The sequence below is a fragment of the Kogia breviceps genome, chromosome 1 (genome assembly GCF_026419965.1).
Source record: "Kogia breviceps isolate mKogBre1 chromosome 1, mKogBre1 haplotype 1, whole genome shotgun sequence".
NCBI classification, from domain to species: domain Eukaryota; kingdom Metazoa; phylum Chordata; class Mammalia; order Artiodactyla; family Physeteridae; genus Kogia; species Kogia breviceps.
Window position 1 is genome coordinate 134,021,388 of NC_081310.1, and position 27,082 is coordinate 134,048,469.

The following is a 27,082-nucleotide window of genomic DNA, read 5'->3' on the forward strand; positions in this document are numbered from 1 at the left end:
TTGAACTGCCCAAAGCCTCAGTTTACTTATCTAGAAAACCTTCATAGGAATGACACAAGGATTGAATCAGGCCAGAATAGAAGTCCTAGTAGCAATGACTTACATTTATGTAGCACTGTGTGCCAAGCACTATTCTAAGTGCTTTACGCATATTAATACATTCAATCCCCACAACACTTTATGGATAAGTAAACAGGTATAGAAGGGAGTAAGTAAGTAGTCCAAGATCACATAGGAAGTAAGCAGCAGAGGTATGAATTCAACCCAAGCAGTGTGGCTCAGAATCTATACTTTTAACCATTATACCATACTGCTTCTAATAAGCAATTGTTTCAAATGGTAGCTATTAAGGTTATTGATAAACTACCTGATTCTTAATGTATCTGCCTCCTTATGTAAATTGCAAGCTCCTTGAGGACAGTAAACATGCTGAGTCATCCATAACAGCTGTTAGGGCTGGCTGTGGAGGCTCACTGCAGGGGTTAGAAGCCTACCTCCCGCGTTCACTAGCTAACTCTAAAATCTTGGACAGATTGCTTAACTTTTTAGAATGGCTGTAAGGATTAAATTTTTTCTGACTTAGAAAGTACTTAGAAAAGTGAATGGCAGCTATGACAATGACACACTGATATAGTTCATTATTTGATATGAGATGTGATTTACCATCTGTCTTTCCAGGATCTGGAAGAGTGCCAGAGTTCTCAACAAATACTTGCTAATCACCAACTCACCCACATTGTTTGTCTAGCTTCATGTGGGGTTCATCTTGTTTCTAAAATTACTCCTTAAAGAAAGGGCTACACCTTCAAGATAGTATCAATAGCAATAATAGCAGCTAACTTCCACCAAAGACTTATATGCACCAGGGACTGTTCTATGATTGTTTTTGTGTGTTTAATCATTTAATCCTCACAATGGCCCAATGTGGTCAATACTATTATCTTTACTTTTTGTGTAAGGAAACCAAAGCACAGAAAGGTTAATTCACCCAACGTCACATTAACACACAGCCCATATGTGGCAGAGTCTACGTACTTAACTACTTACACTTTGTTGTCCCTTTTGTAACGTTTTTCGTATTCCACAGGATATTTAGTAGAATTCAGTATATATAAAAGTACCGGACTTCCCTGGTGGCGCAGTGGTTAAGAATCTGCCTGCCAATGCAGGGGACACGGGTTCGAACCCTGGTTCGCGAAGATCCCACATGCCGCTGAGCAACTAAGCCCGTGTGCCACAGCTACTGAGCCTGTGCTCTAGAGCCCGTGCGCCACAACTACTGAAGCCCGAGCACCTAGAGCCTATGCTCCGCAACAAGAGAAGCCACAATGAGAAGCCCGCACACCGCAACGAAGAGTAGCCCCCGCTCACCGCAACTAGAGAAAGCCCGCGCGTAGCAACGAAGACCCAACGCAGCCAAAAATAATAAATTAATTAATTATAAAAGAAAAAATAAAGTACCAAAAGCACTGTTGCTTGAAAAATGTTCACTCGAAATAGCATGAATAGTAGAGAGTATTTTTTAAATGTTTGAAGTGTCTATCTAAAAAGTCATAAAACTTAAAAGCCAAAGTTTCTCTTAATAGCAAATAGACTTAGTCTTTGAAAATGAGCACATCAGTTAAGCTGAATCACGAAGATGAGGTACAAGTTTTCCAGCTGTGAATGACTCAAGGGAATCGGACGTACTTTACATACTGAACATCCTATTCTGATGGGCACATAGCACATAAATGAGGTCTCTAAAAGAAGACATAGCCCAGAGATCTGTAACAAAATCTAACCCCAAAACAAAGACAATCAATGCTTTAGGAGGCCAACATTCTTTCAATTCCCTTCCTGTTTTCAAAACACTTTACAGATACATTTCATACCTCCTTCCACAAACCTCTTTCCATAAAGTGGAACAATTACAAATTAAAGAAATTCTCCAGGATAAGTTAAGTGGAGACTCATCTAAATAAAACTGAATCAAGGCCTCATAACATTTAATAATTATAATAAATATAATTTATTATAATAAATTAATATAATTTATTGTAATAATTATTATAATAAAAGGCCTCATAAGAAAACAAACCAGTTGAACTAGTCTGATCCTTCAGCCAGTTAAATGGAAGAATGAATTTTCACAGCCTTGGGAAAATCTAGGTTTACAGGGCAAACTCTGAAGGGTTGAGCTCATTGTGGAGACATGTCCCTTTTCACTGGCAAAAGAGAAAAGGAAGTGAGCCATGCCCTAAAAAAAATTACCACTAGAGACATTCCAGCCGATACTTGATAAGGACTGGGAAGGCTGCCATCAACTCATGGCTAGAAGATGGAAAATTTGGATCAGAATGCAGCTGACCAGGAGAAACCATGTTAGGTATGAATAAGATTTCCCATTAAATTACAAGTTTTCAACAAGGGGGTCATTTAAACCAGTTGCTTTCAAATGTTTTTGGTTTTTGTTTTCTGTGGTTTTTCTGCTGTGACACACAGTGAGAAATATATATAATACATTATATCATGACATATATTATATATCTGAAACACCCATATGCATACATGGAAACAGTGAAACTGAACCAATGCTTACTTTTACTAGGCACAAAGCACTATGAAATTTTCAGTTCTATGCTACTTTGTGTTCCAAACACACTAGTTGAGACCTACTGGCTGAAAAACAGCTATTTAAACCAGCAGAGGAGATTCTGAGGGTACGTTTTATAATAGCCTTTATTCCTCCCTCAGAGTCCCATAGCCAACTTAGGAAAGCTGCAATGGCGTATCTGCTCTTGGGACAAGTGACTTGTTCCTTGAGTGCTTGGGTAAAGGCCACCCAGAAGCTGGCTCTTCCAAGTCCAGCCATTCCTCACTGTGCTGACTCCTTCTCTTTCTATCCCTTGAATGCTAGGGTTCCCCCAGTGCTGTTTTTGGCCTTTTTCTCTTATTACTCTGAGTAACTGGATCTACTTCCATGGCTTCAAGTTACTCAGAAATCCCATTCCTTAGGCCACAATTCTAAATGCCCATCTACATCTAACGCATTTCCAACTGAACCGTCCCACAGATTTCAAACTCTTAAGGCCCAAAATTGTACTGTAAGTACAATCTCTCTTCCCTGTCTCCTCACCCAAATCTTTCTTTTCCAGTTTTCCTCCTCTCAAGGAATAGCACTACACACAATCCACAAATCTGTGGGTCATCATTTGCAACTTCTTTTCCTATACCTCAACATCCAATGCGTTACCAATTTTACCTTCTTAATGTTCAGTGGTATGCAGGTAAATGTTTAACAGTCACCTTACCAGGTTAAAAAAAAAAAAAAAAAAAAAAAAAAAAGCCCTGACTTGCAGCACTTCTCTATTTCTGTGACGCAAATACCGCACCCGAGCCAATGTCAAGCAACCAACTTGATGCCACTGAACATGGAATTGAAAAGAGATGGGCACTAATGGCTCCAGCACACCACCATCTAATCCTCAGAACCATTTCTTATCTCCATGCCTACTGGCACTGTCTCCAGATTTCATCTTGCTTCTCCTCAACACAATAGAGTCTTTATTGACTTCCTGACCTTTTCACTCATACCCTACCTCACTGACATAGTCTCCAAAATACCTCTCTAAAATCCAGGTCTCATTATGCTTCTCCCCTGCCTAAACCCCTTCAGTGGTTCTCCACTGTTCACTCTTTATCTATATACATAAGGTCCCTGATAATTTGGCACCCACTGACTCTTGGGCTTTGTCTCTTGCCACACCACCACCTATAAGCTCTATTCCAGTCACACCCACATACATCATATTCTAAGATATATGATACTGCTTCATGCTTCTGCACCTTTGTTTATTCTATTCCTACTCCCTAGGACAACCTTCCCTGATTTGTTCATTGAGTAAGTCTCTTAAGATTCAGCTCAAATTCCTTCTCCAGGAAGCTTTTCCTAAACTCCTTGGTTGGTTTGATGTATCCCACTTTTAGACCTCCAGTACATTCTATCACCTCTAACACCCTTTATTGAATTTTTTTCATATCCATCTCTTCTCACTAGACGTGAGTTTTTGGGGTTTTTTTCTTTTCTTCTTTTTTTTTTTTTTTTTTTTTTTGGCTGTGTTGGGTCTTTGCTGCTGCGCGGGCTTTCTCTAGTTGCAGCGAGCGGGGGCTACTCTTTGTTGCGGTGCACGGGCTTCTCATTGTGGTGGCTTCTCTTGTTGCAGAGCACAGGCCTCAGTAGTTGTGGCACACGGGCTTCAGTAGTTATGGCTTGCAGGCTCTAGAGGGCAAGCTCAGTAGTTGTGGCGCATGGGCTTAGTTGCTCCGCGGCATGTGGAATCTTCCCAGACCGGGGATTGAACCCATGTCCCCTGCACTGTCAGGCGGACTCTTAACCACTACACCACCAGGGAAGTCCCTAGACATGCATTTCTTGAAGGCACGAACTGGATCTTATTTATGGAATACCAAGTATGTAGTATGGTGATGGAACACAGTAGTTTCTCGATAAACTGACTATTATCCCAGCAACTAGCATCCTAAGACCAGTATACACTAATTACTCAAATATTCATTGAATGAAAACATATTGGTATGTTATTGCCATCTGCCCAAGGCCAAAGGACTGCTAAGACACCCAACCTATACCTTCTATATTGTCAGGAAGTCCGAGATCTATGGCCATAGTCAAAGAACTTGCACTATATTTTCTTGTTTTGTTTATTGGCCTCTGTATTAGTTTCCTGGGGCTGCCATAACAAAGGACCACATGGGTTAAACAACAAAAACTTATTTTCCTACAGTTATGGGGCCTAGAAGTCTGTTACCAGGGTTACTTTCTTCTAGGCCTCTCTCCTTGGCTTGCAGTTGGCTGTCTTCATGTTCACAAGGCATTCGCCCCCTACATGTCTCCATGTACAATTTTTCTCTTCTTGTAAATACACCAGTCATATTGGACCAGGGGGCCATCCTAATGACCTCATTTTAACTTAGTTACCTCTTTAAAGATCCTATCTCCAAATATTGTCACATTCTGAGGTACTGGAGATTAGGACTTCAACATACAAATTTTAGGGGGACACAATTCAGTCCATAACAGCTTCCTATTAGACTGTGAGCTTCTCAAGAGGCAGGAGCTATAACTTAGTCTTTTTTTCTTAGTATCTGCTAGGCATAGCAAAGTACCTGGAATGCAGCAGATTCTCAAATTATTTGTGGGATACATAAATGAAGGACCTTCCAGGAGTGTAGTCCAAATCTATGGAGTGAGGTCCCTCCCAAATTTGGTGGCCAGCACCAAGAAAAATATGGCTTTAGCCTTTCCCTGAAAGAAAGTTAGATACTGTCATGGTTTCCAGATAGCTCACTGCCAAACAGCCATCTATATAGCATCCAAAACTTAGTAGAATAATAAAATCCTTAAGACTAGACACCCAAAGCCAGTTGACAATACCCTCCTCCCTCCAGACTCATTCTGATACACCAGACTGACAGCATCATGCATGCATAGAGTCAGATTCAATGTCAAGAGAAAACAAACACTTCTCTACCTAAAGAACAAGATGTAAAAGCTTAGAGAAATGGTTAAATGGACATCAGCCTTTTCCTACCCAAAAGGAAACTTCCTCTCCTTCACTGTTCTGTGTGATTTTGGTGGGCCTGTCAATTATGTAGCCTGCCTGCCCCACTATCAAGACAGACACACGACCTAATAAGTACCCCCCTCCCAGGAATTTGAATCCTGAGTGGGGAAACATGAAGGCAGGAAATAACTGGAGGGAGTCAATTAAGCCAGTACCATGAAGGGTTCCTGGTTCACACATCCCTGAAACAGCCTCAGTTCCTACCTTTCCAAGATTTGATTGAACTGTCTTTGTTTCTGAGACCTACTTGATAGTCTTTCCCAAAAATGTCTTTTCCTTAAATTAGATAGTGCTTATTCTGTAGCTCTCAAAGAACCTTGACACATATAGTGGCCCCTAGAAGTGGGGTGTGGGTAGTGGTGGATGTAAACTATGGAAATAAAACGGGCAGTAAGGATTCCCTCATCAGTGGTTGAGAAGTTGTGTTCATCATACCTGCTATGGCAGCACAAAGCAGCCAACTACATTATTCCCTCCTATATTTTGGGACACAGTCCACATGCCTCCCCAGGCTAAATCTTTGGGAAGTTGATAGGAAAATCTCAAGACACTGGAGTGTGTGGCTATCTCTGACAGCTTTTGGTAAAGTCCAAGAAATGACTTAGGCCATCTTGGCTGAAGCTATCTGAATGCAAAGAAGAGAATTCTGCCTCATGTAGACTGGCCCTTTCTCCTGGTAGGAATCCATGATGACAGAGTCAGATCATGAAGGACTTTAAATTTGAATCAATGACTCAATGAAAATGCTAGAAAAACACAGGAAGGAAGGAAACATAGCAAAGGATAAGATTGGGATGGAGAGAATGGGGCCAAGACTGGTCCCCCAAGTATCTCCTGATATATATTCCCTCCCTGGCAAAGAGCTAAGTACTGGAATAAGGCCACAGGGTAAGGAACAAGCTAGCATTGCCTTTATCCTAGAGTCAAAAAGATAGGCACCAAAATTAAGGGCTAAAGGGTGGGCAGAGAAGCAAGGCCTACTTCTAAGAGAAATCCCCGGGCTAGGGCCCAGAGGCAAACATTGATCTACAGAGTGAAAAATGCATATAGACCAGCAGGGGTTACATTGAGTTAAGCTGCCATTGAAACCATGGAAAATAAAAACTTGTCACTGCCCCAAAATCAATCTCCAGGTATCCTAACCCATACCACCAGAATGTGAGCTGCCTGAAATAATATACCCCCATTAGGAAAATCCTTTTCAAATTTGTCCATGGAATTCACATGAAGCAAAAGGGCAAGTTCAGCCATCGCAGACACATAAGGCAGTGAAGTACACCAAACGTCCATACATGTATCTCAAATATTGAAGGAAAAAAATCTAATCATGGAGCAATAATAGCTAAATACAATGACCTCTATAACATCCAAGACTATTACCAACCTAACATCCAAGTTAAGGTGTACCAGCAACTTTCTACATAAAACACAGGTACCACACAATTTATATGCAGACAAGGAAAAACAGAAAGAGATCTACTCTGGAAAACAGATTCTATGGTAGAAATAAATGTAGAAAGAAATTATATTTCTTGAGCTGTACTAAGAGAATAACTTTGATTTACAAAGAGCCTAAATCAGATACTGTTTATCTCAAACTGCGTACATCCTATCAGTTTATATGCTGTGATACCTGGGAAGTTGGTTACCAAACAAAGCCATTTCAAAAGGGGCTGCTGGATAGAACTCTGCGCGCTGGCCCACCTTCCTCTGTGGGAAGTGAGCTCAGATGCTGTAATGTACCATGCAGAACCACAGTATCTGCAGCAGTGGTTCCTAGAATGGTCCCTCCAGGAGCACTACTGGCATAAGGCATCCTTTTCTTACATCTTGGAACTCTGTCACCCACAAGCAATACCACCTACACTGCATTTCTATTAAATGGCACAGAATCGCTTGGAAGCAGAGAAAATGTTTCCATTTCGTATGGATAGGATCTGCCCCTTACTTGCTTAGGGTGGGGAAATGTAATTGCCCAGACCCACTGCATTCACCCATCATTATCATTAACTGCCCCGAGAAAAGCCATTAGAGACAAACTATAAGGAATATTTATGTTTTGTGAGCAAAGGAAAGAACATAAGGTGGGTGGAGTCCCAGATGAGCAAGGGCAGGCTGAATGATTCTGCTGAAGTTATTTTAACACTGATGAACACTAGGCCATCATTTGGCACATTAAAATAGTTCTGGGTAGTGAGAGAGAAGCTGGCACATTTTCCTGTAGATGAGATAGCCCTGGGGGGTTTGAACAGTAGTTGGAACACAGCTGCCATGGCTAAAACCAAGCAAGTACAGATGTCACACCAAAGTAGAAGCAATTTCATACCATTCCACACTGCCAAGTTCAAAATGCCAATGGAGGAAAAGTATTGAAGGAAGTCTTTAAAATAGACCAAATAGGGCTTCCCTGGTGGCGCAGTGGTTGAGAGTCTGCCTGCCGATGCAGGGGACACGGGTTCGTGCCCCGGGCCGGGAAGATCCCACATGCCGCGGAGCGGCTAGGCCTGTGAGCCATGGCCGCTGAGCCTGCGCGTCCAGAGCCTGTGCTCCGCAACGGGAGAGCCACAACAGTGAGAGGCCTGCATACCACAAAAAAATAAAATAAAATAGACCAAATAACTACTTTAAATATCAATTCTGTGTGTAACTAAAATTTTTGCTGTTGAAGTCCATGAGTGATAGATACCACTGTTTAGAGAGCTCACTCGAAAATCTCCCTGCTCGGCAAAATGAACGCAATACAAGTTGCTGTTCTTCGAGCTTGGAACAAATTGAGTCACTATACATGACACTTTATAACTCCAAAATGTCTTTTTAAGAAAATGGCCTTCTAAGTAATTTTTTTCTCCTTCAATGGTTGTTTTCCTTATAAGTAGAGCTTATCTATCACTTCCTATGTTCTTAACTGAAATACAAAAGCACATGGCACCATATCGCAGTACTCATTTCCCTGAGAAAGAGAAGCCAAACCGACTTACCAAAGGCCTTCTTAGGTTCTATTAACTTCAAGGTAAAGAATTCCTCTTTTTTTAATTCCTTTAACTTCTTAGCAACTTCAAAGTGACGCCACCCAAGGATAGTTTCTCCATTGATGGCTTCAATGTGATCCCCCACACAGATTGTTTTAACTGAGTCAACTATGCTGCCATCTTTAATTCTCTGAAAGAAAATGAAGGGTAATACTTAATATAAAATAGCACTGTGTAACATTACTTATCATGTTCTTGAGACATTACATACAATATACTGACATATCAACAAGGCAGTTAAAGACAGAAGCCCAAACAACAAAGACAACCATCCTACTCCCAGCCATTCTTCTTTATCATTCAGAATTCAGCTTCCATCACAGTCACCACCTCCTCTGAGCAGCTTTTCCTGACACCTCCCAGCCCACTCCAAGACTAGGTAAGGTGCCATTCTCAGGTCTCTGTAGTACTTTCTGCTACATAAGTTGAGCTCTAAGCTAGGTACTTTTACATTCACCACCTCAATTAATTTTAACAACATTTATGAGAGTCTCATGTCTTGATCAGAAGATCAAGGAATTTGCCAAGTTCAACAAACCATACTGCAATTGTTCATTTATCTCTCAGTCTCCACTACTGAACTGTAATATCCTTGGGGACAGAGATGGTCTTCTTCACCACTGCCCTGTGCCTAGCACAACCTCTGCACAGAAAAGTCCCTCCATAAATGATTGTTGAATCATTTCAACATGAGGCCCATTACATCAGAATAAAGCTTGAGCTTTTTCTACCAGCTACAGTTTTTTAAACCTTAGTCACAAATGCAAGACAAGAATTGGTACAACCTTAGTTAAGAATATTGATACTTAAGAGACAAGTGTGTTAACAGTTGGGGAGCCAATGAGAAGGATGTTATACCATCACTGTTCATTCATGTATTTTAGGTGAGGAGAACTTAGGACCCAAGGAGAAACATCAAATTGGTCTTTCCTAACTCTATCATAGGTATGTACAATACATCAGTAGTGCAGAGTTTCAAGATGAGGTGTAAGACTCCCTAACATAATCCTAAGAATTTCTGAAAGGATTTTAGGGACAGAAGCTCCAGAAAACTCTGCACAGGTAACAGCCCCACAGAGGACATACAAATTCTTCAACAGCGGTGAGGAACACGGCAAAATGCAGGCCACAGTCTGCCTCGGGCATCACAAATCCTTTCTGAGAATGACAGGCTGGAAATATTAGGGGCTGCTGCTATTGTGTAACTGAAGTGTGTGTATTCCCCACTCTTGCCAGGTGGAGTAACAACATCTTCTGAGTCAGCAGGGGATTGATTATTGTGTCCCTGAGTTGAGAGATAAACCAATCTCAAGTACCCCAACATCTCCATAATACTGTCATAAGAAAAAGCAAGTTGTAGAAGACTAACCTAGAAAGGTTGGGCATTTTTAATTTTTAAATTGTATTACAATATACCAAAACTTACAGTGGGTTTCTTTTTTACCCCCCAATTTTAAGAACACTGCTATGTTCGTTGTAATAACTGTTAATAGGCTTTATGCAAATGACACAATAATAGTTATTCACATGGAGATTATTGTCTTTACAGGTAGTTAATTTTAAAGGAAAAAACCCAGAAATTTCATAATCTAAGTGACAATGTTTTTTTTAGTAAGTCCATATTTGACACATAAACTACAGAAACAAACAAGGGTAACCACAACAAACCAGTCAGTACAACTGGAGTTTCTAAACTGTCATAGAAACATAGGTGAGATTAAACAAAAGACTAGAGTTTAAAGAAACAAAGCAAAAAAATTTAATATTCTGTCATCTAACCTTTCTTAAGTCACTAGAGAATATGAAAATCTATAACTATGACTTTCTTAATTTTTATTCTAATTTGTTTCTTGATACATTCTGAACCAATTTTTCCTTTGATCAACTATACCATACAAATTTCAGTTCCACATATTTTTAGTTTAAGACTTACTGTTGTAATTTTATTAAAAATAAGCACTATATAAAACTAAATGGGGCTTCCCTGGTGGCGCAGTGGTTGAGAATCCGCCTGCTGATGCAGGGGACACGGGTTCGTGCCCTGGTCCGGGAAGATCCCACATGCCGCGGAGCGGCTGGGCCCGTGAGCCATGGCCGCTGAGCCTGAGCGTTCGGAGCCTGTGCTCCACAACGGGAGAGGCCACAACAGTGAGGCCCGCATACCACAAAAAAAAAAAAAAAAAAAAAAAAAACCTAAATGAAAGACTTTAAAGACATGTATGAATCTTACCAGTAAATTAAAGGGCAGAGTAACAGAAATCTAGGGTCACCAGTGCCTGTGAGTAGCCACAGGTCACAAGAAAGGTGCCCAGAGAGAGGGAGGAAAGGCGGTTACCAGAAGTCAGCAGGTAGCAAGGTGAGAATCCACGTGGGCAAGAGAAAAGTCAAAGCATATGTAATCATCAGGGCCAGTGGATAAGAATCTGGGATGAAGAGAGAGGAAAATCAATGTAAGAAACTTGGAGAAGGGCACCATAAGGTGAACCAGATATAGAAGCAAAGTGGGAGACACTGATGATATATTTTGTGGGTGACCTGAGCCTTAGCTTCCTAAATAGATAGAATAAAAAATGAGGTAGCAACTGAGACAAGTTTCTGCAATTTAATATACTTTAATAATCATACCATAACTTGATAGAGATTAATAATATTGCTAAAAGTGCTACTCAGGCACAAAGGACCAGGAAGAAAAAAGAGGCATTAATTCTATAATTATATTTACTGAGTAACTTAATATCATTCTCTTCAATACTTAGAACTTCCTCTCATCTGGCTTTGGAGCTTGATGCTGCAAAATGTGAAGACAACAGTAAATATTTTTTGGAAGGTAGGATTTACAATATTAAACTTAGAAGTTCCCAAACATTTCAGACCATTATTATATTAACTTCTATTAATTCATCCCATATAGTTACAAAATTCTATCTTCTCATCACAGATCAGCAGAACTCCAGGGTGGCATCCCACCATCCTCAAAGTCTTAAGCATTGACTCAAGGTTGTTTAAGCCGACCCTGCCCACATGGTCAGCAACTCTGAGTCTCTGCTGCTGACCCTCCAAACACTGTCCTCAAACCTTGTTCATAATAATAAACGTGCAGATAACAATTGTAAATAGCTATTTCATTTAGTCCTAACAAGCCTGGGAGGGGAAATATTTAACAATCCTTTAGTGAATGAGGAAATCAAAGCACAGTGATGATATGGCTTAACCAAAATAACACAGCTAATAAATAAGAGAACTGGTTTTCAAAGAGAGGTGGTATAATTATGAGACATCATGTTCTTTCCTCAAAACACTCCCAATCAAACAGAGCTAACTAACCGAAAAGTCTGGTTAAGAAAGAAAGAAAGTCACATGAAGAACTGAAGTTCTTCTGACTCAAGACCAGAGTTTGGGGTTGTAGTTATCCAAGATGATCTATCACCTTGATAATCATTTTACGATACGTAAGTGTATCAAATCAATACATTGTACACCTTAAATTTACACCATGTTATATGTCAATTATACCTCAATAAAGCTGGAAAAGGTGACCTATCACCTTTGAACTATTTTTTTTTTTTTTTTTTACAAACCTCACCCTCCTACTTTACTTTTTCTTACCTCTACTAAAGCTGTTCTTCATCTATATCAAGGCCTCCAGATTTCAAATATTACCTCTTTTCTCAGATCACCACTTCTGTTCTTGCTTTACATGCCTCTTTTCAGAGATCCTAGCTTCCGTCCCAGAACTGCCCCCGCACCCACCCCCCGAGTCCCTTGACCTTATACAATTATTAGTTCTGGATAATTAAATAATCAAAATATTAGAAATATACGAGTACGGTATTTCTCAAAGGATCATGCTAAAATGTGATTTAGTTCTAGTAAAGTAAAAGTATCCCAAATCATACAGATTTCTATAAGAAGATATTCTGAAAATGACCGTTCTGTGGTTATTTATAAGTTACTTCAATTCTAAATCAACTTAGGTTTTCATTTCTTAATTGCATAGTATAAGCCCTTATTTTTATTTTGAATCTAAAAGCATTCTCTTCTGTTAAACTAGGGATCAGCAAACAACAGTTCTTTGGTCAAATCTGGCCTACGACTTGTTTTTAATATGACCCATGAGTTATGAATGGTTTTACCTTTTTTAATGGTTGGGAAAAAAATAAAAGAATATCTGTGACATGTGAAAATTATACAAAATTCAAATTACAGTGTCCATAAATAAGATTTTACTAAAAGACATCTATGCTCATAGTTTAAGTATTGTATATAACTTCTGTGCTACAACGTTGAGTTGAGTAGTTGCAACAAAGACTATATGACCCTAAAATTTAATGAAGCCTAAAATATTCACTACCTGGCCCTTTATAGAAAATGTAGGCCAACTCTGGTCTTGAACTATTTTAGGAATTTGTAGAGTGTGTTATAAGTATCCTCTGTTATTTATATACATTTTCCTGGGAAATGTTAAGACTTGGGTACAAAAGTTATAAATGTTTAAGTGTGCTGTCTTTCCACCTGAAGAGGCTTATCGGTGAGAACCATGCAGTACTAGTAAATACATTTCTCTACCATCGATCTCATCTCCTAATTATGTGATGATTTGTTGTTGTTGCTATTATTAAGGTATTAGCTATCAATTATAAGTACTATCAAACATTTCAGAGGTGTCATCAGTTTATACCCAAATAATCCTATAAAGTAGGTGCTAATATTCCATTTGAGAGAAGTCACAGAAATGACTTTAATGACTTGTCCAAGGTCACACAGCAAGTAAATAAATGGTTGAAGCAAGACCAAAAGCAGGCCTGATTCTAAAGCCCGTGGTGCTATACACCACACTGCACTGCCTTCCTAATCATGGACTCCTTCCTCCTCACCCTTGTCTGAATCCCCACTACACTGTCCTCTTACATCAACCTTCACTGACTTGCAGCCACTGCTAAAAGCATATCAAGGGCTTCCCTGGTGGCGCAGTGGTTGAGAGTTCGCCTGCCGATTCAGGGGACACCGGTTCATGCCCCGGTCCGGGAAGATCTCACATGCCGCGGAGCGGCTGGGCCCGTGAGCCTGCGCGTCCAGAGCCTGTGCTCCGCAGCGGGAGAGGCCACAACAGTGAGAGGCCCGCATACCGCAAAAAAAAAAAAAAAAAAAAAAAGCATATCAAGTACTCATTTCACCAGCACATACACTAAAATTGGAACCATACAGAGAAGATTAGCATAGTCCCCAAACAAGGATGACATGCGAACTCTTGGAACATTACACTTTTTCTGCTTATCTTGGCAAAAAACACAGGAAGGGTGAGCCAGAAATTAACAAAATTGATTACTTTAAGGAGTGGGGAAAATGAGTAATGGGGATCACAGAAGGAGCGACATCTCTGAATACATCTTTTATTATAGTTTTAACTTTTGAAACCATTTTACATACTCAGAAAATTAAATCAACATGAGAGGAAAAACTCAAACTCAATTTGAAGAGAAGCAAATGGATTGATTCAGCAGTATTTCAAATGAATAAAAATCATGGGGTGGGGGAAGGAGGGGCAAGTGAGAACCTATTCCAAGTTAACTCCTGAAGAAAATACTTTGTGTACATACATTTAAAGACAAAAAAATGCATAGAAATCTTGAACTCTCAATAGATTTTTAAGAGTATGAATACAGCAATTCTGAAACTATTTTATGTATATTGTAGAACTAAGGAAATAAGTAAATATTTTAATAATTTTGAGAGCAAATATTTTAGTGGGGAAGCCAAGGTAGAACCTTGTGGGGCAGGATTAGAATTGGAGGCATAATTATGAAATCATAATTCCTAAAATACTAAATTCCTAAAATCATAATATCCTAAAATAAAAAAGGGTTTTCTAACCCTTTCTGTGGTAACTGAAAGGACCTAGAAACACTGACACTCAGGTAGCAATGAATGCATGCAACCAGCTTCAGATCTTGATTTTGAAATACCTGTCCTCACTAAAATAGAGAGCTCCTTGAAGAATGGTTGATTCCAAGCCTGGGGAAAAGAAGATAAAAGATGATCGTAGAACATCTTGTTGTACCAGAAAGGAAGGAATTGCTCAATAAAATAATGAGAGGCAGGTCAAAAGGTTACAGGAGCCAGCTGAAAAGGACTCCTGCAGGACAAATCTCAGGAAACTGGAGTATCAAAATAAATGATGGTAATGGACCCACTGAATAAGAAATTGACAACTACGGGCTTCCCTGGTGGCGCAGTGGTTGAGAGTCCGCCTGCCGATGCAGGGGACACGGGTTCGTGCCCCGGTCCGGGAAGATCCCACATGACGCAGAGCGGCTGGGCCCGTGAGCCATGGCCGCTGAGCCTGCGCGTCCGGAGCCTGTGCTCCGCAACAGGAGAGGCCACAACAGTGAGAGGCCCGCATACTGCAAAAAAAAAAAAAAGAAATTGACAACTAATAAGGACCTACTGTATAGCACAGGGAACTCTACTCAATACTCTGTAATGACCTACATGGGAAAAGAATCTAAAAAAGAGTGGATTTATGTATATGTATAACTGATTCACTTTGCTGTACAGTAGAAACTAACACAACATTGTATAATCAACTATACTCCAATAAAAATTAATTTAAAAATCATGTGTCCATTGCTAATAGATAATAAATAAGTGGAGTGCTTTATTATAATAGAATGTTTTTTAAAAATATATAGGAAATGATGGAATTAGAAAGATCGCCATTTTGCAACCATTAAAGACCGAGTCAGGCAAGACTCATCAGTAGATGCTAAATTTGTGGGGTGCAAGCAAGATAACAAGATATATACATAATCTCAAAGTATCTCCCCCACAAATTATTAATTACAAAGGAAAATGTAACTTTTCAGTGAATAAGACTGGCAGCCACTACCTTACACAAGGGAAAAAATTAACATCATGAATAGTGAGACAAACCAATAAAATGCACCTTCGGAGGTAATACACTGAGAAGGACACAACATCACTTATCTAATTTTCCTGCCAAAAATGCATAATAACTGGTTTCACAACATAGACATCAGAAAAGTCCAAATTGAGGGATATTCTATAAAAGGCTGAGGAACTATTCTAGAGTAAAGATGACTAAAAACACATGATAACTAAATGAAATGCATGATCCTGTATTGGACTTATTCCAGAAAAAAATGCATTACTAGGACAACTGATAAAATTGCAATATGGACATTAGATTAGTTTGACAGTATTTTATCGCTGTTAGGTTTTCTGAATTTCATAATTGTACTGTAGGTATATTAAAGAGAATATCTTTGTTCTTAGAAACTACATTCTGAAGTATTACTGGATAAAGAGACATAATATATGCACTCCACTTTTTCCAATGGCTCAGGAAAAATTACATATATGTATATGTGTGTGTACATATACACATACATACGTGTGTGTAAGAGAATAAAGCAAATGTGGCAAATGGTAAAACTTTTTTGAGCAAAGGGTATCATGTGAGATCTTTGTGTTATTACACTCTTTCAATAAGTCTGAAATCATGCCCTCCACAATTTTTTTAAAATCATACCAATTTTGTACACAGTATGATATTCATTTCTCTTCTAAGTTGAACTGTAAGTTGGAGGTTTGGCTTAGTCTCCACTTTCTCTTTGACACCATGTTCTCTGTCCCCACAGGGCTAGTGACTAGTACTGTGAGGCAGGCACATGTCTGAAGGGGCATAAAAAAATAGAAACACAAGCTCTGGACATCAGAGGCTAAGATCTAAAAAATCCATGCGTGTTTGCAAAACTTCCAAGCCCTTCCCTGCTGACAATAGAATGGCATTGCTCCATGTACCTCATGTCCTGAGCTTCCCCCAGATAATCCCACATGACTTTCCCAACTCATGGATTTTCCATTTGGTCACCCACTCAACCTTCAGCAGAGTCATATCTTTTGCAGAGCTAAAAATAGCTGTTCTATCAAGTGGGAAGTTAAAGTACTATTTACAGTTAAGAAGATAACTTCCCTAAGGCTATTTTTTTCAATGATGACAATGCATCAGCAAATCAAGGATCTGGACCAAAAAAAGGCATGAAACTTTATCACTAATTCTAAGCTCAGTGGGTAGGATTGCCAGCTCTGGAGTCAGATCGCTTGGATTCAAATCCTGAATTTGTCCAGCTGCATAACTCTGGACAAGCTGCTTAACCTTCCCAAACCTGTTTCTACATCTATAACAGTTGATAATAGTGCCTACCCAGAGATGAACCTCACAGACATGCTGAGCAAAAGTCAGAAACAGCAGAGTACATAATATGTGATTCCACTTGCATGAAGTTCAAGAACAAGCAAAACTATGGTGATAGAGGTCAAAATGGTGGCTACCTCTGTGGGGGAAGGGTACTGACCTAGAAGGAGCACAGGGGAGCCTTCTGGGTGATGGAAGTGAAATTTCCCTTTACTCTGGGTAGTGTTTACACAGATCTGTAAGCATCCATTAAAGGTGTACATCTGTTACATATCAACAAAAAAGTAATTAAAAAGAAAACATGATACCAAATGGAATTGTTGTGAGCATTAAATGAGAAAACGTATGCAAAGTGTCTAGTACCTGACAAGCATTCAATATAAGTCAGTGTTATTACAACTACTTATTACAGGGAATTCCCTGGCGGTCCAATGGTTAGGACTCGGCTCTATTCACTGCCGAGGGCCGGGGATTTCAAGGAACTAAGATCCCACAAGCTGTAATGCATGGCCAAAACAAACAAACAAAAAAACACAACTACTTATTACAATAATAGAATTGTTATTTAAGAGATGAATCTTTTCACCATTCCTCAGTTCTTAACAGTTTTTCATACCATTTCAAACTTCCTTCTTTTGTCTTTGCAGCTCTATATTGCTCTTTGTATTTAGATAAAGTAATTACAATTGACCCTTGAACAATGCAGGGGTTAAGGGTGCTGACCTTCCGCGCAATGGAAAGTCCTGGTAAAAAATCCCACCGTGTGAACAGTTCCCCGTATTCACAGTTCCGCATCCACAGATTCAACCAACCCAGGACTGCATTACACTGTAATATTTACTATTGAAAACAATCTGAGTGGACCCACACAGTTCAAACCTGTGTGGTCAAAGAGTCAACTGTATATGTTCAGATATTTTTGATGAGCATTTTTTTTAAGTAAATAAGGTGGCCAAAAATATGTGCACTTGGAAATAACACAAAATCAATGGAAATCAGCATGGAAGTCACCACATGTTGACGAGCAACAGACCTACAAGAGCCCATGAGGATAAGTAGGCACCAGGGCCAGTCTTTCCTTTTCAGTAAACGCTAAATTCTAGAGGAAGTTTAATCTGAAGGAAAAAATAAATAAAAAATAAAAATTCAAGGAAAGAGTAAACAAAAGAATGGTGTTGGGACTTCCCTGGGCGCAGTGATTAAGAATCCGCCTGCCAATGCAGGCGACGCGGTTCGAGCCCTGGTCCGGGAAGATCCCACATGCTGCGGAGCAACTAAGCCCGCACACGGCAACTCCTGAAGTCCCCGCTCGCCGCAACAGAGAAGTCACCGCAATGAGAGGTCCGTGCAATGCAGCAAAGAGTAGTCCCCGCTCACCGCAACTAGAGAAAGCCCACGCGCAGCAATGAAGACCCAACCCAACAAAAATAAATTAATTTTTTTTAAAAGAGTACTTTCTTTGAAACATTTTTTAAAGGAAACATTACCAACCCATCCATCGCTGTCGAGTCAGCTCTCACTCCAAAGATTTTAAACTTTCTTTGACCTGGTAGATTTTCATATAATATAGATTATATGTTACCCTCAGTTAAGTTACACAGTTATTTTTTAAGACTTACCTTTATAAAAGCATAGCCAGCACCATTATCTGTAATGGTAAGACCAAGTGAATCCTCAGATTTATACACATTCACTTCTTTTTTGATCCCTTTCACATGGGCAAATATGAAATCTTCAAGACCTATCTGTGCTCCTAAGAGTTTTCCCATGTCAACTTTAGGTGTATTTAAAGTGCAATATAAGATCTGCAAAAAGAAAGAAATATTTTAGGTCAGTTTCCACCAGGAAAACATTATGATCATTAGTTTATTTAATACTTGAGTGAAACAGTACTCAATTTATGATGTAAGCAATTATATTATTAACATTAGGTGATATGAACTGTTTCCTATAGGCCAAGCTCTGTGTTAAGCAATTTATATCCATTATCATATTTAATCCTCACAATAGCTTTATAAATACATTATCATCTCCATACTACCAATAAGAAAATCGAGACTTAATGAGAGTAAGCAATTTGTCTAAGGTCACAAAGATAGTACTTGTCGGGAGCCAGGATTCAAGCTCAGGTCTCACCAACTTCATAGCAGTTTATACTCCTATGTTACTTGCCATTTACAATGCTGCCATCTAAGGTTGTGTTCCCAAAGGTGGGGTCATGATACATATACCACAATGAAAACATAGGCAAGACTATTTTGGAAAATTTGCTTTTTTAAAATGAGGAAATTTTTATTTATTTTGCATTTTTGTGCTTTAGAAAGTAATTAATGAATGAGGTAGTAAAACAAAAATGTCTAAAACGGATCTTGACTAGTCCAATCCCTTGGCTTTTTTAAAAAAATAAATCTATTTATTTATTTATTCAGTTTTGGCTGCATTGGGTCTTCGCTGCTGCACATGGGCTTTCTCTAGTTGCAGCGAGCGGGGGCTACTCTTTGTTGTGGTGCGCAGGCTACTCTTTGTTGTGGTGCGCGGGCTTCTCACTGCGGTGGCTTCTCGGTGGCAGAGCAAGGGCTCTAGGTGCGTGGGCTTCAGTAGTTGTGGCATGTAGGCTCTAGAACACAGGCTCAGTAGCTGTGACGCATGGGCTTAGTTGCTCCACGGCATGTGGGATCTTCCCAGACCAGGGCTCGAACCTGTGTCCCCTGCGTTGGCAGGCAGATTCTTAACCACTGCACCACCAGGGAAGTCCCAAACCCTTGGCTTTAAGAAAGGGGAAGCTGAGGTCTGGAGAGGCTAATGCAACTTGATCAAATTCACTTAATGGTAGAAACAGAAAGACTGAAATGGTGAGAAGTTGTGTGGAGGTTTTAAAGGGACTTCTTACGTTTACCCAGTCTTTATGTGATCTCATTTTCCTTCAAAAATACAATTCATTTTACTAAAATCTGCAATGCTACTCTTAAGTTTGCCAACCATAATTTGGGTCATTTGTGAGGCCCAGATACAAAATGGAAGAGGAGAAGGAGGGTTAAGAATATGCCATTGGTTTCAAGATTAAGTTCGGGACTTCCTGGGTGGCACAGTGGATAGGAATCCGCCTGCCAATGTAGGGGACATAGGTCTAATTCCTGGTCCAGGAAGACCCCACATGCCAAGCAAAGCATCTAAGCCCATGCGCCACAACTACTGAGCCTGAGTGCCACAACTACTGAAGCCCATGCACCTAGAGCCTGCACTCCTCAACAAGAGAAGCCACCGCAAGGAGAAGCCTGCTCACTGCAACGAAGAGTAGCCCCCGCTCACCGCAACCAGAGAAAGCCTGCATGCGGAAATGAAGACCCAATGCAGCAAAAATAAATAAAATTAAATCTTAAAAAGAAAAAAAGATTAAGTTCAATAAATAAATACTTATTGAGCACCTTCTGCATACCAAACAAAACTTTTTTTCTTTTGGTGGTGGGGGCCCTCGGCAGTGAAAGCACAGAGTCCTAACCACTGGACCATCAGGGAAATCCCTAATACAGGTTTTTTATATCAAAATGGCTGAATGAAAATTTTTACTTTTTGTTATCAAGTAACGTTTGCCAAAGATATAGTCAGCCTTTCCTCCATCCCTGAGACTTGCTTCAGCCCTCACTTCCAACCCTCTCCCAACCTCCCTGAGTTTCACACCATTCCTGATTCCCCTGGAACCTTGACCTTTAATGCATCCATAAGCCTCTGGAAGCCCAGAAACTGTGCAATTACTATTTGTTAAATGGCTTTTTAAGGCCTATCAAAATATATCTGAATTGGAACAGCTCTCCCTGCTCTACAGTTAGAGGTCCAGCATGGTTGGCAAAGCCCCTATCAAATCCCAGAGGTATATGAAAGGTACTAGTGATAAGGACAAGGAAGAGGCCAAAGGGTACAGAAGAATTAACGCCTACAGGGAAGAACTACTGCCGCTGCCCTTTCCTTTTTTCACCCAGGTCTGTAGTGAGCTGTTCTAACTGGTGGGCCTTTAACACAAAGGGTTGTTAATCTTTGTATCCTGGTGAAGACATAATATATTCAGCTTTATAGTTACTCTTTGCAAATACTCACTGGTGTTAAATTTTTATTATTCACGGGGGGCGGCGAGTCATTTAAGCCAATAATGGCTCCTATTTCTTATTCCAGTTGTGAAGTCAGTGGTATAATTAGTCCACTAACAAAAATCATTAATCATGGTTAGTCAGGGGGAGGTAGTATGCATAGAAAACAGCTTTTCTGGCTTCCTTTCTTAAAAGATGTAAAGTGAGTAGAATGGTTTTCTCCTTGTCGTTTTTTCCCGTGAAATTCTGTTAATGATGCTCATAGTGGATCCCAACCACCACTAATAAGCAACTTACCAAGTAGACCGATGATCTTATTTGCAAAGCAGAAATAGAGACACAGACGTAGAGATCAAACGTTTGGATACCAACGGGGAAGGCAAGGGGATGAATTGGGAGACTGGTATTGATGTATATACACTACTGATACTATGTATAAAATAGATAACTAATGAGAACCTACTGTATAGCACAGGGAACTCTACTCAATGCTCTGTGGTGACCTAAATGGGAAGGAAATCCAAAAAAGAGGGGATATATATGTATACGTATAGCCAATTCACTTTGCTGTACAGTAGAAACTAACACAACATTGTAAAGCAACACTACTCCAATAAAAATTAATTTATAAAAAAGCAACTTACCAAGTAGACAGGAAATAAAACATTAAAACATAATGATGATAAAACAGGGTAGGGGAAAAAGCCCCAAACAGGAAATCCCACACAAACTGAACTTCTAGATACTAAGCTACTTCCTTTCTTTCAACCTTTTCACATGCTTCACTACAGAGCAAATATTAGATTTCCTGTAGATATAACCCTTTCCCACTGTGCTTCCTCCCCTGCAGAATAACGTTCTACTCCGGGCAGCCAGAAGTTGGCAGCCAAGGCATCGGGGTTTCTTTCCTGGAAGGAGTAGAGCCATGGAATAGAGCTCCACAGAAAGTTGTGTTGAAAACTGGCAGAAATGTAATGGTCCCTGCGAGGTGGAGGAAGAGCCCTCTGTAGCAGCAGGTAACTAAAGCTCCACGACTTCAGATCAGTTCCTCAAGGGAGGATAAAAACCTATCACTCACACGATCTCAATGCCCAGCCATCAGCAAATACATTTGCATGTCATAAAGTCTAGAGATTCAAATACTCCTCGTAGATACTGCATTTTGAACTGAAAAATAAGAAATGCCTTCTAGGGACTTCCCTGGTGGTGCAGTGGATAAGACTCCACACTCCCAATGCAGGGGGCCTGGGTTTGATCCCCGGTCAGGGAACTAGATCCCACGTGCATGCCGCAACTAAGAGTTCGCGTGCCGCAACTAAGACCTGATACAACCAAATAAATTTAAAAAAAAAAAGAAATGCCTTCAAATGCTTCAAAGTTCGTGCTCATTCATCTACTCACAATCATCTGTTGGACACGTGTTTTTTTTGTCAGGTTCTGTGCTGCACGCTGGATATACAAAGATGACTAGGACCAGTCCTCATACACAAGGAACTCCCAGGCTGGTAGATGCTCCACTGAGGTACAGTGGGGCAACATAACCCAATTGTAATATAACAGTCCTGGATATTTAAACCAAAAAGGAACCACAAATACATATCATGAAGCTTCCTACCTCCATTCATACATTTTTTTCAATCCAAAATCTAAAAGGCCTGCCCGCCCACCCCCAACTCTACCCCCATGCTCTTGTCTATTGAGACTCTGCAGGAATGTGACTGCCCGGGTGGAATCACTCTTTCCACTTCACTCACAACGTTTAAATCTAGCACCTCATTCGAGTGTCTGAGTCACCTTGCCTTCAACTCCAATTGGTGTAACACGTATTTGTCATCCTCACTCAGAGAGGCGAGATCTCAGTCATCTTTCTCCTACGATGTCTAACACAGTGCACTGCTCGGTTTATATCCGAATGTCACTGCACATTCACTTACCTCGTTTAATAAAACCTACCTGTGTACTAGGTTTTATTAACCTCATTTTGTGGATGAGAAAAGTATGACTTCATCCAATTAGCACAGCTAATAAATGTTTAATGTTAAAAGAAAGAAAAAACAATACAAGAAAAGAAACAGTGAAGTGGTTATATAATCAATGTTCCTCTAACAAATACTTGGTTATAGAGATACACTAGATAAAAGTAGTACGACATAGTACTTAACATCATTTTTTATACTCTCTGGTGCACAAACTAAATCAAAAGAAAGTAAACTCAGGGTAAGGTACCATATAAGGAAAATTATCCATCCATTAGATATACCTTTCTGATGTTTTTTCATTGTAAAATGAAATCCTTAACACCTTCTGGGGTATCTATATTTGATGCTTTACCACCATCATTGCCAATTTTCATAAGACTGATGGCGTTCTCATGACTATTCTACTTTCTAGAGCAGTACTACTCAATATAAATGTAACACAAGCTACATAATTTTAAATTTTCTAAAAATCACATTAACAAAAGATATAGGTGAAACTAATCTAATTTCCTCATATAATCCCATATATCCAAAATATCATTTCAACATATAATCAATTATTTTTAAAATGAAATTGAGAGTTTACATTTCTATTAAGTCATTTTTTTCCCCAATCGCCCAATTCATCACACCACCACCACCACCACCACCACTTTCCCCCCTTGGTGTCCATACATTTGTTCTCTACATCTGTGTCTCAATTTCTGTCCTGCAAACTGGTTCATCTGTACCGTTTTTCTAGGTTCCACATATATGCGTTAATATATGATACATGTTTTTCTCTTTCTGAGTTACTTCACTCTGTATGACAGTCTCTAGATCCATCCACATCTCTACAAATGACCCAATTTTGTGCCTTTTTATGGCTGAGTAATATTCAATTATATATATGTACCACATCTGCTTTATCCATTCATCTGTCGATGGGCATTTGGGTTGCTTCCATGACCTGGCTATTGTAAACAGTGCTGCAATGAACATTGGGGTGCATGTGTCTTTTTGAATTATGGTTTTCTCTGGGTATATGCCCAGTAGTGGGATTGCTGGGTCATATGGTAATTCTATTTTTAGTTTTTTAAGGAACCTCCATGCTGTTCTCCAGTGGCTATATCAGTTTACACTCCCACCAACAGTGCAAGAGGATTCCCTTTTCTCCACACCCTCTCCAGCATTTGTTGTTGTTTTTAACATCTGGTGTATATTTTACCCTTGCATTTTATCTCAGTTTGGACTAGCGACACTTAAAGTGCTCAATATCTATATTTGGCTAGCAGCTACCGTATTAGGCAGCTCAGTTCTAGAATCCCATGTCTTTAACAATTTTATACTTTGTATTTTTCCCATCTCCATATAACTATACATGTCATTCCCTCGGCCAAAAATGCCATAGCTTAAACTCAACTTCTAAACCCAGTCATATCTGTCAAAATCTTCCCCATCCAATAAAGTCTAGCTAAACTACATTTTCTAATAACACCCTAAGCTAATGTTATTTCTTCACCTTCTATATACCTATTAAATTTCATACATTTGTTGTGGAACTTACCACGTGCTGCTTTGTAAACTTTTAGCAGGTAAGGATTCATCTTATTGTCATATTTGTCTTATCGCATGCCTGTCACCATGATTTATAGGAGATGTGGCTTAATGAAAGGAGAAAGCTATTGCCCTTTGGGGACAGATTTGTTATTGGGCTGGACATCAATATCTACAGTACCCATTCCCCTTCCCCCTCAAGTTTCATTCCTCATTTTAAGCCATATGGTAGCTTGGGTAGGAGTGACCCATCCTCAGTTACATCAGAAATGAATCGTAGTTAGGTTTAAATCAGTTAATGACTAAATCATAATCCAACTTAGGCCAATAACATACAAGAAATAATTTGTTGGGGTTTCTGGGGAAGGAATCTTCTTTTCCACAGAAGCTCCTAGAAAGGTGTCTCTATCCCTCTGATGTGAAGTCTAACTACTGCAGCTGTCACTTCAACATTAGAAGACTGACCCTGGGGACAAAGCTGGCACATGGAGAAGGGCAGAGCCTCTAGATCCAGCCTCACCTAAAGACAGTCAGTAATGGACACTGGAAGTTGTCCACCCCTTTCACCACCTAAGGTAATCTTCCGATATCAGGTAGCTATACTTCGTGTGTGCTTTGGAGGAAAATGATTCACCTCCTGTGTTACAGGCATAAGGCTTAGACTGGTAGAAGTGGTGATTTTAGGAGTAAGCATGTGGCCCGGTCCTGGCCAACAAGACATGGGAGGAAGATGTCCAGGAAGCCTCAGGGAAGTATTTTTTCATTCCTAAGAAACAAACACAGTGAAAGACAATCCCTTCTTCCCCTGGATGTTCCCTTACCTGTATGTGATCTAGAAACTTCCACCACCAAGTTACTACCAATGCAGGAAGAGATCAATGCCAAGAATGCAAAGATTTCAAGTGAACCTAGGTCCTTGACGTTGGTGAGTTGCTCTGTTAACCAGCTCTGGAACCCACTATGCCTCTTTTATGTAAAATAGAAAGTTATTTGTCTTAGGCAGTTGAACTAGCTCTGTGCTACTTGCAGCTGAAAACATCCTATCTGATACACAGCCCTATCCCAGAATGTTTAGTTACACAAGCCAATAATTTCACCAACCCATTGTGGGTTGGATTTTCTGTTGCTTTCAACTAACAGAATTCTAACTGATAGAATCATTATCCTTTGTATCTTCATAATTCACAGGGGGGGGTTTGTTTTGTTTTTGGCCACACCCCACAGCTTGTGGGACCTCAGTTCCCGGACCAGGGACTAAACCCAGGCCACAGCAGTGAAAGCGCCAAATCCTAACCACTAGACCACCAGGGAACTCCCCATAATTCACAGTTTAAAAGTTTTTTCTACCTACTGTCTCATTTTATCCTTTAAAAAAAAAAAAGACAACTCTGAGGTCTATGGTGAATTGTGTTTCCTTTAATGCACTGAAGTGATATGCATTCTTATCCTAATTTCATATCCTATCAAAAATTTCAAGCATAAAGTAAAGCTCCCCTTACTTCCAGTATCAGCAAAATGGATATCTAGAGTGGAGCTATGTTATACTTCTAATGGTTGTGAAAAAGAAAGAAAAATAGAAGTAAAGGAAAGAAGGAAACAATGGGTTAAGAGGTAAGAGACCTGGATCTAGTCCCAACTCTGTACTCTCAGTGAGCTCAGTCATTTGACCTCCTTGGTCTTCATGTACATCCTGGCATTAGTAAAGCTTGGTCTACATCACACAGCTGTTACTAAAACTCAATAAGAGACTATACATAAAAGTGCTTTTTAAACTAAAAAGCTCTAAAGGTTATTATTAGTATTATTCTTGGAATACAGGTGCTTCTTGAATAATATTTACACCTATGCTTGACAGCTTAAATTGCATTACTTTTCCTGAAAATTAGATTTTGCTCCTTTTTAATGTCATAATCAGGATAGATTTCATGTTCCCCCATAAATTACATTATCCTTCAACTTTTTTGTTGAGTATAACTCATGACCATATTCTTACCATGCATTTATATTTCAATAGCTATTTTTCAGTTCTTATCACACGCTTATGATTATTCACCCTAGAAACTCAATATGGCTAGGATGATAAGAGTCTGAACTACTGTATAGAGCCATTAATATAAATTAACATTACTTTTTCTCTGATGGCACCATTATATATTCCACGAGTGTGCTAGGTGAATAGGGTTAAATAAATCATCTGTCATTAGTGCTTCAAAAGATATTCTAGCCCACAAACAGGTTGCAAATCTCTCCAAAAACACATCAAATTCATTTTTAAAACTCCAGGAAGTCCACTTCCAACCTTTTGTTTAATGTTTTCCTTAAACAGGAACTGAGTTGGCCCAAGAGTCCACATGTTCCAAAGATCTCTGGAAGAAATTATGGGCTTGTGGGGCTCGCATTACAGCATTTGGAATGTGATTTTAAATATAAGCAACTAAGGACTTCCCTGGTGGGGCAGTGGTTAAGAATCCACCTACCAATGCAGGTGACACGGGTTCGAGCCCTGGTCCAGGAAGATCCCACATGCTTCGGAGCAACTAAGCCCCTGCACCACAACTACTGAGCCTGCGCTCTAGAGCCCACGAGCCACAACCACTGAGCTCGCGTGCCACAACTA

The 27,082-nt window shown here is 39.7% G+C and overlaps 1 protein-coding gene and 1 non-coding gene across 5 annotated transcripts in view; one reads left to right on the top strand and one right to left on the bottom strand.

The window, feature by feature from the left end:
• The window catches only part of GIPC2 (GIPC PDZ domain containing family member 2), a 91,532-nt gene that overhangs the window by 42,448 nt on the left and 22,002 nt on the right, over positions 1 to 27,082 (bottom strand). For 3 of the 4 annotated variants that reach the window (XM_059075412.2, XM_067044033.1, XM_067044030.1), the window contains exons 2-3: positions 18,488 to 18,673; positions 8,603 to 8,783 (exon numbers count right to left, since the gene is read on the bottom strand). In XM_059075412.2, the coding sequence (XP_058931395.1) occupies positions 8,603 to 8,783; positions 18,488 to 18,673 (367 nt within the window). Of the gene's footprint in view, positions 1 to 8,602; positions 8,784 to 14,026; positions 15,055 to 17,028; positions 17,132 to 18,487; positions 18,674 to 27,082 lie in introns of those variants that run through there. The other variant, XM_067044040.1, reaches the window with a different exon arrangement.
• Positions 13,815 to 13,921, top strand: LOC131746782 (U6 spliceosomal RNA). Its single transcript, XR_009332653.1, has one exon. It is a non-coding gene; the product is annotated as a U6 spliceosomal RNA (small nuclear RNA).